This window comes from Myzus persicae, unplaced genomic scaffold, assembly GCF_001856785.1.
Source record: "Myzus persicae strain clone G006 unplaced genomic scaffold, MPER_G0061.0, whole genome shotgun sequence".
NCBI classification, from domain to species: Eukaryota; Metazoa; Arthropoda; class Insecta; order Hemiptera; family Aphididae; genus Myzus; species Myzus persicae.
This window is the reverse complement of record NW_019104078.1, coordinates 234,934-250,920: the sequence shown is the minus strand read 5'-3', so window position 1 is coordinate 250,920 and position 15,987 is coordinate 234,934. Positions and strand designations below refer to the sequence as shown.

At 25.5% G+C, this 15,987-nt stretch overlaps 1 protein-coding gene across 2 annotated transcripts; it reads right to left on the bottom strand.

Moving 5' to 3' along the window:
• Positions 1-5,684: 5,684 nt before the first annotated feature.
• On the bottom strand, positions 5,685-15,628 carry LOC111038408. Of its 2 annotated transcripts, none has more exons than XM_022321483.1 (4): positions 15,500-15,628; positions 14,941-15,111; positions 10,802-10,942; positions 5,685-6,583 (listed from the first exon to the last, which is right to left on the bottom strand). In XM_022321483.1, exons 1-4 carry the CDS (start codon positions 15,500-15,502, stop codon positions 6,326-6,328), a joined length of 573 nt encoding a protein of 190 aa, XP_022177175.1. In that variant the 5' UTR covers positions 15,503-15,628; the 3' UTR covers positions 5,685-6,325. The 2 variants fall into 2 exon arrangements, with proteins under 2 accessions (XP_022177175.1, XP_022177177.1); XM_022321485.1 differs by having other exon boundaries at positions 6,220-6,583; positions 10,820-10,942.
• Positions 15,629-15,987: the final 359 nt, after the last annotated feature.

Sequence of the window (15,987 nt, the reverse complement as noted above, 5' to 3'; positions counted from 1 at the left end):
GTTAGTTGTATTGAAATTATTATTTTTAATGTTTTATTTTTTTTTTGCAGCAATAACTGTATAATTTTCTCTTATATATTATTATTTTCTATAATATTACTATGGATTATTGGAGGAAACTATTATGCTTAGGATACATTTAATATTTATATTAAAAGTAAATCATAGCATAAAGAATTATCACTTAGAAAATAAATTTAATATTCAGTTTGAATTTCCAGTACTATTAACAAAAATTATCGGAAATTGGATGCACTACAAAATATGCAATTTTGTTTGAAAACGTGACAATTGTTTTTGCAATTTTCAAAACTTCGTGGAACAATGTACACAGAATTTCCATTTTTCATTCTATTATATATTCATAATATACTTGAAGGAATAGAGAATGGAAATATTTGTTAATAGTGTTTACAGGAAAAATATGTAAAACATGGTTTAGAATAACCAAATATTATTAGTATATATACGGTTTTCAATGAAATGGTGAAAACACTTAGATTCATTTGAATTCGTATTTTTTGTTCACTTTATTATAGTCTATACTATATAGTAGGTATATATGGTCAGCAAATAAATTAAGATCGATGTTTATTTATAGATAATATACCTTAAATACTGTAATATTTTATTTTTAAACAAGCACATAGTTCGTATTTAGTTTCCAATTATTGATTGCTTAGGATATAATATTGACTTAATCATATGTACTTAGAATGAGCAAAAATTACATGTTTTAGGTTAAAAATATGATTATTTAATATTTATAAAACTATCCCCATTATTTTCTATGTATTCCTTATACGAACATAATTATTTCTTCTCTTTAGGCTAATGATTTAATTTGAGAAATACTAAGAAACTTAATCTAAATTTTAAATAAATACGTAGATACATTTAATTCACTCTCTTTTTTACTCAATAGCATATGAACAATTACAAACAATTATTTAGAGAAAATAATTTTAACAAACAAGGTTAATTAATGTTGTAGTTAATGAACCATATTCATAATGTATTGTGTCCATTTAATTGATCTAAAATAAGTCATGAGACAATTTTTTTTACCTAAGTAGTTATTTAAAGTAACTATGACTATTAGACTAATGTTTACCTAAACATACAAACCTTTATAATGTATAGGAACTTATCTTCAAAATATCTTTAGGAGAAAATACAATTGTAATTTGATCTTTCATAATTTAAAAATTTCAATAGAATTTCACTTTTTAAATTATTTTAAGTTGGATACACGCTTATTTAAATGTCTTTGTAATACCAAAATGTATAAAAAATAAATATCTTTAGAGGGTTAAAATATGTTTACCGTACAAATATGTACAGTAAGTCGAAAAATGTTAATTCGCTATTCAAACACTTGAGCGTCTTAGAAATTTGATGTTTCATATTAATGACAAAGCAACTTACCTACTTAGAATATTAAAAATGGCAAATACAAGTTACCTACGTATTCTACACTACTATTATAAAACTTTTTATAACCAATATTTTATTTGAAATATATCAAGATTCAACAACAAAGTAAGTTTCAAATAAATATTCTCAAATGTATACTAAAAATCCATTCGCTATTATCACATTATTTTTTGTATAATATTCAGAGTAGCAAAAATGACTACAGTTTTTATTTTTTTAACAAGAATAATTCTACTCGATCGCTGGCCTTCCAAATAACGTCCTTTTCTTTGAAACCATTTAATTTTCAGTGATCGACATCGTAGTTTCTTTGTAAAGCAACTTGGGTAGACCGCTTAAAATAATGTATATACCTACCTACTAAATGCATTATATTTTAATAACTCGAGTATAAAGATTTATCTATGGAAAAACCCTGATCACTGATCTAGTAAGTAACAGAATATGACGATTGATGTGTTAGTAGCCACAAAAAACTACAAAGTAGGCGACTGCTCTGATGTAAATTAGGTACGAATCGAGTGTACCTCTTGAATTGATGAAAATAATAGTCATCGTAATGTTTTTGTGTCTTAAATTTGAATTAAATGGTAAATCTTTATATACGAAAAAAAGATTCTGAACAAAGATGGTTGAATATATTTTATGATATATTTATATCGCTAGTAAAGTAATTTATTTTGCTAAAAATAATACGGTAAATTTAATTAATTTTTAGCAAAAACATTGCATTTCAATTTTCATATTAAATAATTCAAGTATCTATAAGACCTCAAATAATATTTTTAAATTACATCAAAATATGAAACCGTCATTCTCTTAAGAGAATTTCATTAATAAATTATATAATTACTACGGTTTTGCCCAAATTTAAACTTCAAATGTAAATACACATTATATTCATATTCTTTTCTTTTGGGTTTTTTGATTATAGTTTCTACTTATGATGAACTCTGTATTAATTTTTCAATCTTTATCTACGAAAATTAAACATTTTATAAAATATTATTAACTACAAAATTAGGTAAACAAGTTGCCAATCAAATTGTTTAAGGCAATGATGGAAAATGAGTTAGCTATTTATACATAATCCACTACATAAGCCCACCAACTACAATGTAACGACTGTTATCTGGTACAATTTTATTTTTGTTTCGTTCTTTCTTGTCCTTATATTATTAATTAGAATCAACATTCTCGTCTTTAATGCGTTACTTCAAATTATTAATTTATTGCTAAGCTGGGCCAACAGGGATTTAAATGATAAATAAAAAATAAATAAATAAAATAATTTCCAAATGTATGCAGTGAATTTTGGGTAGAAGGCATACTATTTAAAAATGAGCTTGGCAGATAACGTACGACATCACAACCTAACAATCTTCTCCGGGAGATATTAATACATCGACAATTTTTAAAGATATCAATAAAATACAATTTCTTAAGTTCGTACGTGCGAGCCATGTGAACGAGTGCATGATAATAAACAATACGGTATTACGTAATCATAAATCTTTGTGACAGCACTGCAAAAACACTCACTTACAAATTTTACTATTAAACAATTTACGAGTAATATTTTTACTAAAAAGCATGTACTTCTTGTTCATTAAACCAATAAAACTAGTCAATTACTAATTAAGTTCAGTGGTGGCTGTCGTAGCAGTAGTATCTTCTTGATACTAAATATTTGTATAAAAAGATCTAATATTAAAGCTAACAATACAGTATTTATTCTGCTTTAAGCAGTTTTACTATGTTTCACTTGGGCTAGAAGACAAAAAACAAATAATGAACTTCTCTTTAAAAATAATTAAAATGCTATTTGAAGTCTTAATTCTTTACTTTGGGACCATTATATAGTATTGACATACATACTTAAATTATGATAACGGTGACAACTGATTTAGAGTTTAATAGTAATAATAAGACTACTATAAGAGACCTATTGTTAGATAATTGTAGTAAATAATGATACAATAAGAAAAAACAATGATATACGTAATATATATATATATAAGACACTTACCTGATAAATTACAAGATTTTGAGACTTCACAGAGTTTTGAGGAATCTAAGTCCTCAATAATAATATTGTTTGCGCGCATTCCTAAATGAGTTCAAATGTAAAATACGCATAAAAAGAAAATATAAAAAGTGTTAATTTTAGTGGGAGGGATAAATTGCATAATTATACTTTTGTTTTCCATGGATCATATTATATAATATGAATTGTAAATTTACCCCTCTTTCCTGCCAAGTGCCAGTAGAAATAAAAATGAAGTATCTCATTGAAAACACTCAAAAGTCTATTCTGTTACCAACAAGTATACATTTTTCTTAAAGGCAAAATAGTTTCACCAAACCATAATGACCATAATTACTACCTAACAAATAAGATCAAAAAGATATAATAATAAGTAAATTATAGTAATTTATTATACCTATTCTGTATAATGTACCTATACAAAATTATTATAACAATATTCTTTTAACGTAAGATAAATAAATACAATCTATGAAAATGTTATCTAGTGATGAAATATTATGTAATAGGTAGTATGTACCTAATTATACCTTTATGCGCCTCTCTTCAATTTCAAGAAAACTTTGAATCAATGAAAAAAAAATGTTGATTCTTTTCTTTTGAATTAACATACCTAATAATGTCCATCGAACGTTCATAATTGTAGTACGTAACATTTATATTATAAGATACTTGGCTGTTTTCTAATTTCAGTGTTCAAAATCATTTCATCCGTGATCCGCCATTATATAATCTAAAATGATGAATCTGCACTATATAATATAAGATACGCTCCTGATACTCGTCATGTATAGATAGATACCCTAATATTCGAAGGATTTAATAAAATATAATCATTGGAACATGATGTAAAGTTTGAGCGGTACACATAAACAAAGAGATTGTATGTTTTCTGGTACATGAGTAATATTATTGTCATATTATATGAATCAAATCACTGTACAAATATAAATTCCTGCACGTCGCACATGAATGTTATTATTATTATTATTATTATTATTATTCTATTTCGAAATGAAAGTCTGTATTTTGTCAGGACTTAGAGTTAGTTAGCGCAATGTTTATAATAATTTATACACTGACCCTCCAACATTTCCCTTGTACAGTTGTACCTAATTCACTAATTGTTTTACGAGTTAACTCACATATTTTTTTAATGCTATTATAGCAACACGTTCATGTTAATTTTACATTTTTTAGTATACATTTTTAGTTACCTATGATGTTCTTATTGTGCTTGAAAATGGCGAATGCTATATTTTTATAGTGAGTAATCATCTCTCACGAATATAAATTAATTTTTCTGTGCAAAATGTGTACAATTTACCATCATTATATTATCTTGTACATGCTGCAGTGGCGTATACATAACATTTGTATGAGAGAAAGAGACAGTGGAAATAACCTAACCAGTGTATAAAAAATTGTGTATTAAGGTATTTATAACAGTCCAAAACAAGTTCATTAGAGGGTGAGAATTTAAATACTCTAAAATCAAGAAATACGTTGTAAGAAATATAATATTTAATGCATGAATAATATTGTTACAGCATTTTAAAATTTTTTTAAAAAATTTGCTTCTAACATAGTTTTTAGTACAAATGACTAAGATAAAATATATCAATGTGATAATTATGAATTTTATTGTTTTCTAAATAAAACAACTTCTATATATTTGTGATTGGTTAGGATTTATGTGGACTTATCTGGCTACATATAGGACGATCATATGGTTTTTCAGACCGTATTGTACAGTAATACAGTATACATCCCAACCGCTTTGCTTGGTGTATAACTAAAAACTACGTAAAAAAAAATAATATAACTATAAAGTAAAATAAATAATACGTTTCTAGCTAGTATATAATTTTTTGAGTTTTAACATTTAACCTAAATAATTGTCATCAAGACTTGTATTTTCTTATAAAATATTTTAAAAAATTGCTCATATATAAAAATGGTCGCCTCCATTTTCCTAACCAAAATTTCCAAAAAAAAAAAATAAATATCTTAAGTTATTTTGTGTAAGAATCAAATTTTGAGATTCAACAGCAATGTTTTAAAATATTCAGAAAAAATTTAATTTTACTTGAAACCCTTGCTCTAGTTACTAGTAATTAGTATATTACAAAAGAATAATTTTAGTTGAGACTTAAGCCCCCCAAACCATTATCAACTATTATTCTAATTATTTGTTAAGTTTATTATTAACATTTTGAACAGTATGAAAGCTATTAATTTGAGGAAAAAATAAATTCAATATTTTCAGCAGTTTATCAAAAAAAGAATTGATTTTATGAGTATCTATATTAATAACATCCACTCAAAGTGAACAATGTCGTAATGTATTGATTTATTTAAATTTGCTACTTAAATAATTTTGAATTTTAAAGTGGTCTATTAAAATATTTTTGAATTGATATAACTAGATATTTCGTGGCTGTGTTAATTGTATTATTTACATATTTACATTCATAATATTTATCTAGGAATCTCTCCAAACATACGATAATGCGCTACGCAATGTTTAAGTGGGGATTGATTTTAAATTGTCTAATGGTTTCAGTTGAAAATATTCTAAATAATCTAAATACATCTACCAAGTACTAACATTTATAACCTCTAAAATTAGACAATATGCAAAATTTACCTTAATTTCATAATAATTAACTCATTTTTTAAATATCCTATTACAATTTATTGAAGTAGATTATTAAAATAAACAATTAAAATGTAAAAAACATTTAATTTATTTTAAGTATACAATTATCGTATAGATATTAAAATTTTATTAATTTAACGTGATAGTTATTATTGAATACATTAGATACCAGTACTAATTTAATTCAAAATATTTGGGAATAGGTTTGTTTTAAAACAAACAAATATTGCTGCCCATACATCAAAAGCCAATACCAAACCCAAAAGCATTATACTCTTATTTGAATCCCATCCGACAGATTGTACTTTCCACTTCTTTTCTTTCGTTTCCAAATTAACGGCCACCAATCCATTATTGTCTTCATCCAGTTTTGTAATTTGGTTCTCTATTGTAGAGCAAGTAATGGCAGTGACGTCATGTGCCCGTGGCACCGTCCCCTGTTTAGACAAATCAACACATATAAGATACGAAAACAAAGTATGAAGACAATCATCGATATAGGTAACTATTTTTAGGCAGGAGAGTTTTCCTATGAAGTAATTTTCATTGATATACACATTATCAACTCATCTTAAATAGGTATTGGGCAGTCGATTATTGGAAAAGTATTATAATTAATGTAGTAATAACCAGGGCTTGAATTTGGAAAAAAATTTTGTTTTACGTTATTTATAGTATTAAACCGTTAAACAATTTTTGTGTTTTACGTTGCTTAAAATTAAGACGTTATAAATTGTTTATAATATGTTCATTGTTATTGGCAGTATAAAAGTTATTATATTTTTACGGTTATCGTTATTGGAAATTTAAACGTTATTCAAATACTCTGTTTGTCGTTATTGGAAATTAAAACGTTTTCATTTTTACATTCAAATTTTTAACACCATTAAAAATTAAAACATGATGTAGTACCTATTACATTTTCACAATTAAAATAATGTTATAAACAATAGTTTATAACTGTAAATATACATTTTCAATATTACGTCTATTGTCGATGTTTAATATTAATTTAATTTAAACATAAAACCAGAAGTATATACCAAATTTCACACATTACAGCTGTTTAATCCACTAAACTAAAAATTTTTAAGTACTGGATGTAATTTTGTTATCTACGTAGATTTTCAGAAACAATATATGTGCGATGTAGACATGTAGTGCATTCTTAACTAAAAAAGGAAGACAAAAATTATTCAATTTTTTATTTAGACAAAGAAATGCCCATATTTTTATATTTTAAATTATAACATAAGAAATCACTTTGTCATTAGGTTTAAAAGTTATTTTGATATCTAACAGGAAAAATGACACAAAACTTAAGCTGTGTAACCTTGATAAAATTGATACATATAATTGATACAGTTTGGGTAAAAAACATACTGTATACCTCAGTAGTTACAGTCTAAGTACCGTTTTCAAAAAAAAAGGAAAGCTTAAAATTCTGTAAACTGTATGTTAATCAATAACTATGTACAAGAAAAACTAGATATCACAATAAATATAATCAATAAATAAAAATAATATTGCTCCAGTAGGTATATCTTACTCATGATCTTAGTTGTTTATAGTTAATACTTTTATAGCTATGAATTATGATTCTAACTATTATTCCGATTGGTTCCTGAAATGTGAAGTAACATTTTCTGAATTTTCTGTTATTTTAAACATTTATTTACTATTATATTTTTAAATTGGCGACTTTCGATTTCACTGATTTCCGAATACAAATAAACATGTTGCATTATACCTGCATATCCACACAATATAACCGGACACAAATTTAAAAATAAATTAAAAACATAGAATGTCATAAGCTATTGGTGGAATTCAATCTTATTGAAATTCTCTACAACGTCAATGTTCATTATATTAATATAATATTATTTAATTAATATTATAAGCGTAATACGTAAAAATTATGAAAATAAACTATAACGTTAAGTGATCGTTTATCAAATTACGATTTTCTGTGTTTTCTGTTATGTTTTGTTTCATAATTTTGTAAGTTATTGGTTTATCGTTTTGTTTTGTTTTTTGTTTTACTAAAATTGTCGTTTATTGCTACGTTTTGTTTAATGATAATTTAATATTACTGTTTACCGTTTACCGTTTTGTTTTCTGCAGTTATCTATTTCAATCGTTTTTTTACTAGTATAACGTTATAATCATAACGTTGTGTAAACGTTTTCGAGCCCTGGAAATAACTAAAATATAAAATATCATTTTCAAATGTCATAGAATTGCGGAAAATTGCAAAAACCGGCATCGACACCCTTAATAAGATTCTGAGCAAAGGTGGTGTTATTCTTTATTACTTGGTACCTATATTTTACAATAAAATAATATGTATATTATATTAAATGGTATTTAAATAATTTGTTTTACATAATTACATTTTACATTTTATTTTATTAAATTCTGAGCGGAGCAATGAATATATTGAATTTACAATGTCTGTTATTTTTTTTTTTTTTTTGTGACGGTGTACACCGTACACGATAGGTAGTAAAAATAATGCTTCAATTTCATTATCTCTTGTGGTAGGAAGATAAATCTAGTTGGTGTGGTGGTCGGGAAAATTTAAATTCTCAGTAGTTTTCAAAAGCAAGGAATTGAAGTGTTTAAGGAAAATCGGGAATTTTTAAGCAGTTTTTGATTAAATCGATTTTGGTTTGTGGCGTAACGCCAAAAAAAAAAAAAAATACTGGTTACATGAAATTTTTACTGGATGTTTGTACAAGTATTTTCTACACAATAAAATTTTCAAATATTTTGGCTCGTTTTGAACTGTTAACGGGCAATTTTTTCGGTTTTGTTTTCAATAAATGTCAATAAAATGTGGGTCAAGAAGCTTTAAGATTAAAGAATTACGCTCAGAATCTAAAATGAAAAATTTGCCACGGCTATAAATAGCTTAAAAACAGTCGAAGTATTTGGAAACCATGTAGGGAAAATTGTCATTTAATAATTTGGCGTAAATTTAAAGTACCTATGGTTACACAAAAAAAAACACACATACACAATTGTAAAATCAATTCGTTCATCATTCCCATTAGAATCTCAAATTAAATACTAATTTTGTGTAATGATCTGTAGAAAACTTAACTATGATATAAAATATTTGGATTTTTTTTTATTCGACAATTGAAATGCACCCAATTAAAATAAACAGTCATTTTACACATAAATATGAATTATTATCATTATTTAATATTATTCTATATTATACTCTCGTGTCTTGGTTATAGTAATGTTAGATTTTAGAAGTGTGTATGAGGAAATTTCTAGAAATGTCCAAGAGTTAATAATTTTTAAAACTAAATCAATACATGAACATTCTTAATTCAAACTTTATAAGAATTTTCAGAATTTTTTTTTTTAAATAGTATTTAAAATCCGTTGGGATAAGAACAAAACAAAAAGCAAATGATAAGAGTAGTTTTGTTTCATTTTAAATGTCTGCTGATTGTTTAGTTTTTCAACTTTCAGAGATTGGTTTGACAAACAGTCTGTTTTTCTCACCAGTTTAAACTAGTATATACAACGGAATTGTTGTACTGTGTGCATAGGTTTCCCGTTATCTGATGCAACCCTTGTGGAAGGGATTTTGAGGGACACCACCCTCGACCTGCTTCGAACTGAAGATGATGCACGTTAGAAAAACCATCTTATTCCAGGTTAGGTTATACATATTTTTAATTATTTAGAATATTGCAACACCATTTGCGATTTGAACGTCTGGGAGAATTTTCCGGGACTGAGAAAGTCTATACATTTTTTATGAGCGAATTTTTTACTGTAAAATGTTTTATTAAGTATATAGCTTTGTCATATTATACTGGTATTTTGTAAGAATTGTATAGTGAGAATTAATACAGAACCGGATTAGCAAGTTATTTTTCAGATTATAAAATATTTTGTTAGGTTGTTTCATTATTATTTACTTCTAAATTAGAAAGTCCTATAACACTTCCTACATTTTAAAATACATTTTTTTATGATTGAAGATATAGTAGGCATTATGTATGATGCTTTTTAATATACCTTTTTGAATGTTTTAAGAAAATACATGATCTTTTCTGAAAGTCAGAAATGTCTTATTTACATCGCTATAATATACTTTATAACTAACAGTTTATACAAACAAGCTATTTTCTTTATTATGAAAATAATTATGGCATATTATAATATTATAATTATGGCACTTATATTTCCCGAATTTGATCCAAAGTGCAAGACAACTATTTCTTATTGATACTATATTAATACATTTTAAAGTGACGAGTTATCAAACAATTAAATAACTATTTAATTAGTATTTAGCATTAAATAATAAAATTACAACTACCTAATAATTAAGTATCAATAATTTCATAAAACAATAAAAATATCATTTACTTATGAGTAAAAAATAAAATCTGATAAAATAGATACCTTAATCAATATTTACCATTAATATAGTTAATATGAATTATGGTATGCAATTTATAAGTAATAATATGATGTAAAATGTATTTAATTAAAATATTATTCATTAGGTAATAAGTTCTTTGGATATTAAAAACCTCGATAGCTCGATTTAGATATAATCGTAACATTATACTTTACTGAGTGGATGAATGGAGATTATATTGTTTAATATTTATACGCACGTTATGTTTATCATTCACCTTATCTGCTTTCTGAGGACCATCTTCGAATGCATTATTGACGTACCCATCTTGCGTCGTCAATGGAGGTCTATCAGAAATTATAATCACACTTTTAGATAGTTGATTTGGATCTTCCTCAATCTGTAACATAAATAAGATGGACTTTAACTTTTAATGACGATTAACAGTAATTTGTTATTCATATTATAAATTATAACATAGATAAGACATCAGTCATTATTTTTAAATTTTTTACTTTATACGCTATGATACGACATTAAGGCAAAGGTACAAGTCGATCAACTAGGACCACATTTTAGGCGAGAGAGATGTACCCCTCGTTTTTCTTATTATTAACTATGTGGACAATTAAACTACACCCAAGCCCGGTTTAAAATAATTTTGGGCCCGGGGCCAATTAATAGATAATAATACATCCATTATACATATATTATAGGGCAGGGATGAGGGATGGCAAACCTTTTGAACACCGCGTGCCCAAAATTAGCTTTTTTTTTAGAGCATGCCATGAAAAAATATTATATTTTGTTACGCTATAATTTGACTGTATCATTAATGTATTAGTATAAAAAGGTTAGTTTAGGTACATAATAATAATAATCATAATAATATTGCTTTGTTAATTATTTATTTTGATGTGATTTTTGTTGTTGAACACTTGATGCCAATTCGTTGATGTTTAGTTTATAATAAGTACATTTTAATAAAGTACACGCGGCACTGCATTCATCAGTTAATCGTTAATGGCTGATAAAGGCCGTAAGCTTTTTACCTATTACCTATAAATTATAATATTATATATATTATATAATGTATAATAACAAACATTTTCGCGTGCCCATAAAATCTTTTCGCGTGCCACCCCGGGCACGCGTGCCATGGATTTGCCATCCCTGTTATAGGGAATGCACCTACTATAAACCAGAGGGCTCACTGTTGTTCAATATCCATTGTGTCCATGACCTCTCTCCCCCCCCCCCTAAGTTAAGTTAATTATTTTTCGAATTAAAATGTGACTTTTACAAGATAAACAAAAGTCACTTATAACTTTAAATTTAACTACATTTTATGTGATAACACAATTTATGAAGTAAAACGATTTAGTTAACTTGCACATCCTTGATAAATCCATCTCCAATAAAAACTTCATCAAGATTCACGCAACTAATTAAATTCTGTTACCATGTCGTTTAACTGAATGTTGGTAGATAATTACTTAGAACTCAAAACCTCACTGGTACCTAAATAAAAATGTCGACAATTTTTGATATATATTTTGAAAGATTTAATAACATTTAATGATTTATAATCTAATGATAAATATATTTTATTATTTTGTAATTATATTCATTTACGTAATTGGTCCAATATTCTATACATCTTAATATATTATATTTTTACGTATATTAATCGCATATTTTTCTTGGTAAAACACACCCTAAATTAAAAATAATAAATCAATAATAATCAAAAATATAAATCTCTGAAACTGCATTTTTTTTTTTGTCTATGTTGATCGTAATCCATATTAGGAATGTCCATTTGAAATTTAAGTTGAAAATCGTATGATATAATATTTTATTTTTTGTTAACCAAAAAAATTACAAACCCAATTTTGAACTGAATAGTGAATACTCACATTATTGACAAATTTAGTTTAGGACATTCAAAATGCTTTTTGTTTTATGTTATGCAAATTATTTACAATCTCTGTTTGAAAATAACTCAAGCATACAGTATACTTATCGATATCATTAATATAATAATGTTTAAAAATATCATACTACAGTTTACAAGGTACCTATTGTCAATTAAAAATTAAATATAATATAAAATATAAATAATTTTGGACTTTAATCAAAATCAATTTATATATCTATATCATATTGAATTAATTTTTGTAATACGTTATATTGCAATATTAAAAATGTATGTTATAACATTTCTTAGAAATTGATAATATTTTGTTTGAAAAATCGACTGTATGTTTAATTTGGTAAACGGAAAACTGGTACACTCTTTATAAACTCGGAATATTGGCACGGTCCGCAATAGTCAAGGTTTCCCAAACTTTTATGAGAATAAAGGGATAAAATATCAACGATTATTTTTAGTTTTATTTTACCGACGATTGATGGTAAACCACTAGTGACTGTGATTTAGTTATATGATTATATGCGAACAGAGGATAAAATGAAAAAAAAATACTTACAAGCTACACAACGAATGTGAGAACTTCTTAAATAAAGAAATTAAAATGGGACAATTTTTAAATAATATAGAAAAATATACTAAATAATTATTATTAATCATAAATTATATTATATTATATTGTACCTACATTTTATACTTATTTTACCTGCCGACTACTTTGTATGTACTTATTTGTGTTTTTTGTTCATTTTGATTGCTAACATTATTTTTTTGTTTTAAGTATCATGTAAATTTTACTTGTTGACGATGGTGATTTATCAAAATTATATTAAGCATTGTAAATATTTTAGGCCCGCTGACATTTAAATGTTGAATAGTACCAGTTTTCATCGTTTTTCATTTCTTTTGTTATAAATTGTATGGACCGTACCTACCAATATTCCGAGCATCATTTAATTTAAACCACAATAACACAAATATAGGTACCTACCTATTCCATTAGATATAATTTAATACTACTACAGTCTACAAACATAGCTAGGTACCTATATAGTCATATAGATATCATAAGACAAATTTAATTTACATAATATTATGTAGATACATAAATTATTTAAAATCTATGTTCTAAATATTAGGTATTATAGATTGATAATTATTTATTATGCGTCTATGGTTTATAGCTAATTCTTAAATAGGTATATTATTTTTTTATAGTACCTATGTTAAAATGTATTATTTTGTTATACTATATATTTATAATTTATTTCATTTTAAATGTATAAAAGTAAAATAGTGTATACCTACGTCCTACATATATTTACAGCAATAGTGACTATTGCTACAATACTGCAGTATTTATAAAACTAAAAATATTTTCAATTCCATACAAATCGATGCATTTTATTATTTGCACTTTCAGCTTTGTTATCAGTTCCTGAGCGTGATGTTATCAGTTTAAAGATAAACAATACATAAAGTAGGTACTTAGAGAAATTATCATTGTGGCAGCCGATAGGTGCAATAATTCTAGTGGTTGAAAACACTTTAAATACGCTTTTAATCATATAATTTAAAACATTTTACGTAAGTCGTTACTCATCAATGAAAACAATATTAGGTAGGTAATCTGAATTCGAATATTGTTATCATTAATATTATTATTACAATTTACTACTACGGCCAGACGCCAGTAGTCTATTTTCCATATTCTAACTTCATGAACCTAGGTAATATTCATAGTATATTATAATATGTGTAACTACAATGTGATTAACCAATAGCATTTTTCATTACCCACCTATATTAGATTTTTGGGATTCTTAAGTAAAGACTACTTAAGGAGTAAGGAGAAAATTATTCCCAAACATCAAGAATTTGTATGAAATTTAAGGAGTCCTGTGGCGATAAAAAGTTATTTTTTCAAACTTTATTTTTAAATTTGGTAAAAAAATGTATTTAAAATTCTAAAATTGTAACGAATACATGATTGAAGAGGTTAGGAAGTGGTTCAGAGCATGATTGTTGAATTACAATCATATAAAAGTATAGGTACCTTCATAATAAATTTACCTATTGTGTATACCATTTAATCTAATTGATACAGGTACCTAACTATGTCTATTATGTGAATTCATCTTAATTTATTTATTTTTTGTAATAGTTATACAGTTTTAACAGTATAAACTATAGAAAATACAAATGAATATAATATATGAATGATATATTGGCCAGGCCATACTGTTGAAGTGGACACCAATAAAAACAATAAGCAGATTTGTTGAAGTTTTTCCAATATAATATAAGACTTAAACATTTGAAATATCAAATCAAATATTTAAATTAAATGCAAGGTATACAAATAAGTAGAATTAGAATTAATTCACAAATAAAAATTATTGAATTTAAAGAAATAAAATTATATTATAATATAGGTATATTATAGTTGTCAAATTTGACAGTACCTTATTGGAGAATTCTTCTTTTAGACTATTTGAATCATTAAATCCTTTATTCACATAACAGTCATCATTTATTGTGGTTTCTCCATTAAAATCAGCTGTTGACTTGCCTTGATCCGATAGCCCATTTCCATTGTTCTGATGATCATCATAGAAACAGAGCTCTTTCACATCCTGAAAGTTGAAATACCTTTTAAATTACTAGAACTTATATAAATAACCATATATGAATTATACAGGTATACCAACTTGGTATTTTGAATTAAATGGTTTTGGTTGAAAAAATTAAAAAACATAAATTCAAGTTTAATATTTTATAATATCTGAAATATTATTTAAATTTGATAAAAGTGATGTTTAATATTTTTTAAGACCTCCTACAAACATAGTTCATAATTTTAATTTAGGCTGTTAAGCTATTAACTTCAAGCACCGTTTACCCAAAACTTTATGTTAAATTACACACCCTCTATAATTCAGTACCTATATAAAGGTATGATATATTTTATGTGTATTATATTGAAATGTATCACAAGTATAGTTCTTTAACATAAATATTTACCATTTTATTTAGTGTTTAAACTATCACAAAACTAATTATTTAAGTAGTGAACTTTATGGACGATGATATACCAGAAAACTAATCATATTGTAACACATAACAACGTATTTCATTATTTTGTTTATCTGAATTTATAAGTGGTTATTTTATCAGATTAAAGCGACTAATTTAAGTGTTATATTATTACAACAAATATTTAAGTGTCTATTTCTTCATATTAGATAAAATCATTGTACCTATATGAATATCTAATAGGTTACCTAAGGACTTATATAATGCACTTACTCTTTAATACACGTACCTAATGCATTGTCGGTAAAATAGAAGGTTGTTGGTGATCATTTAGTTAAATATAAATTTAATTTTTTTTTTTATAATGTTTTATTCAAATATTAACAAAAGTTATTTCAACTGGTTTATATCGGGGAAAATATAGATATGATATAAATATAGTTAGGTTAGGTTTTTAAAAAAACATGATGTGAGTG

Coding starts and splice junctions, on each gene's coding strand:
- LOC111038408 (XM_022321483.1), bottom strand. Junction 10,943..14,940: donor AAGAAGAATTCTCCAATAAG/GTACTGTCAAAT, acceptor TTTATGTTACAG/ATTGAGGAAGATCCAAATCA. Junction 6,584..10,801: donor AGGTGAATGATAAACATAAC/GTGCGTATAAAT, acceptor TTGTCTAAACAG/GGGACGGTGCCACGGGCACA.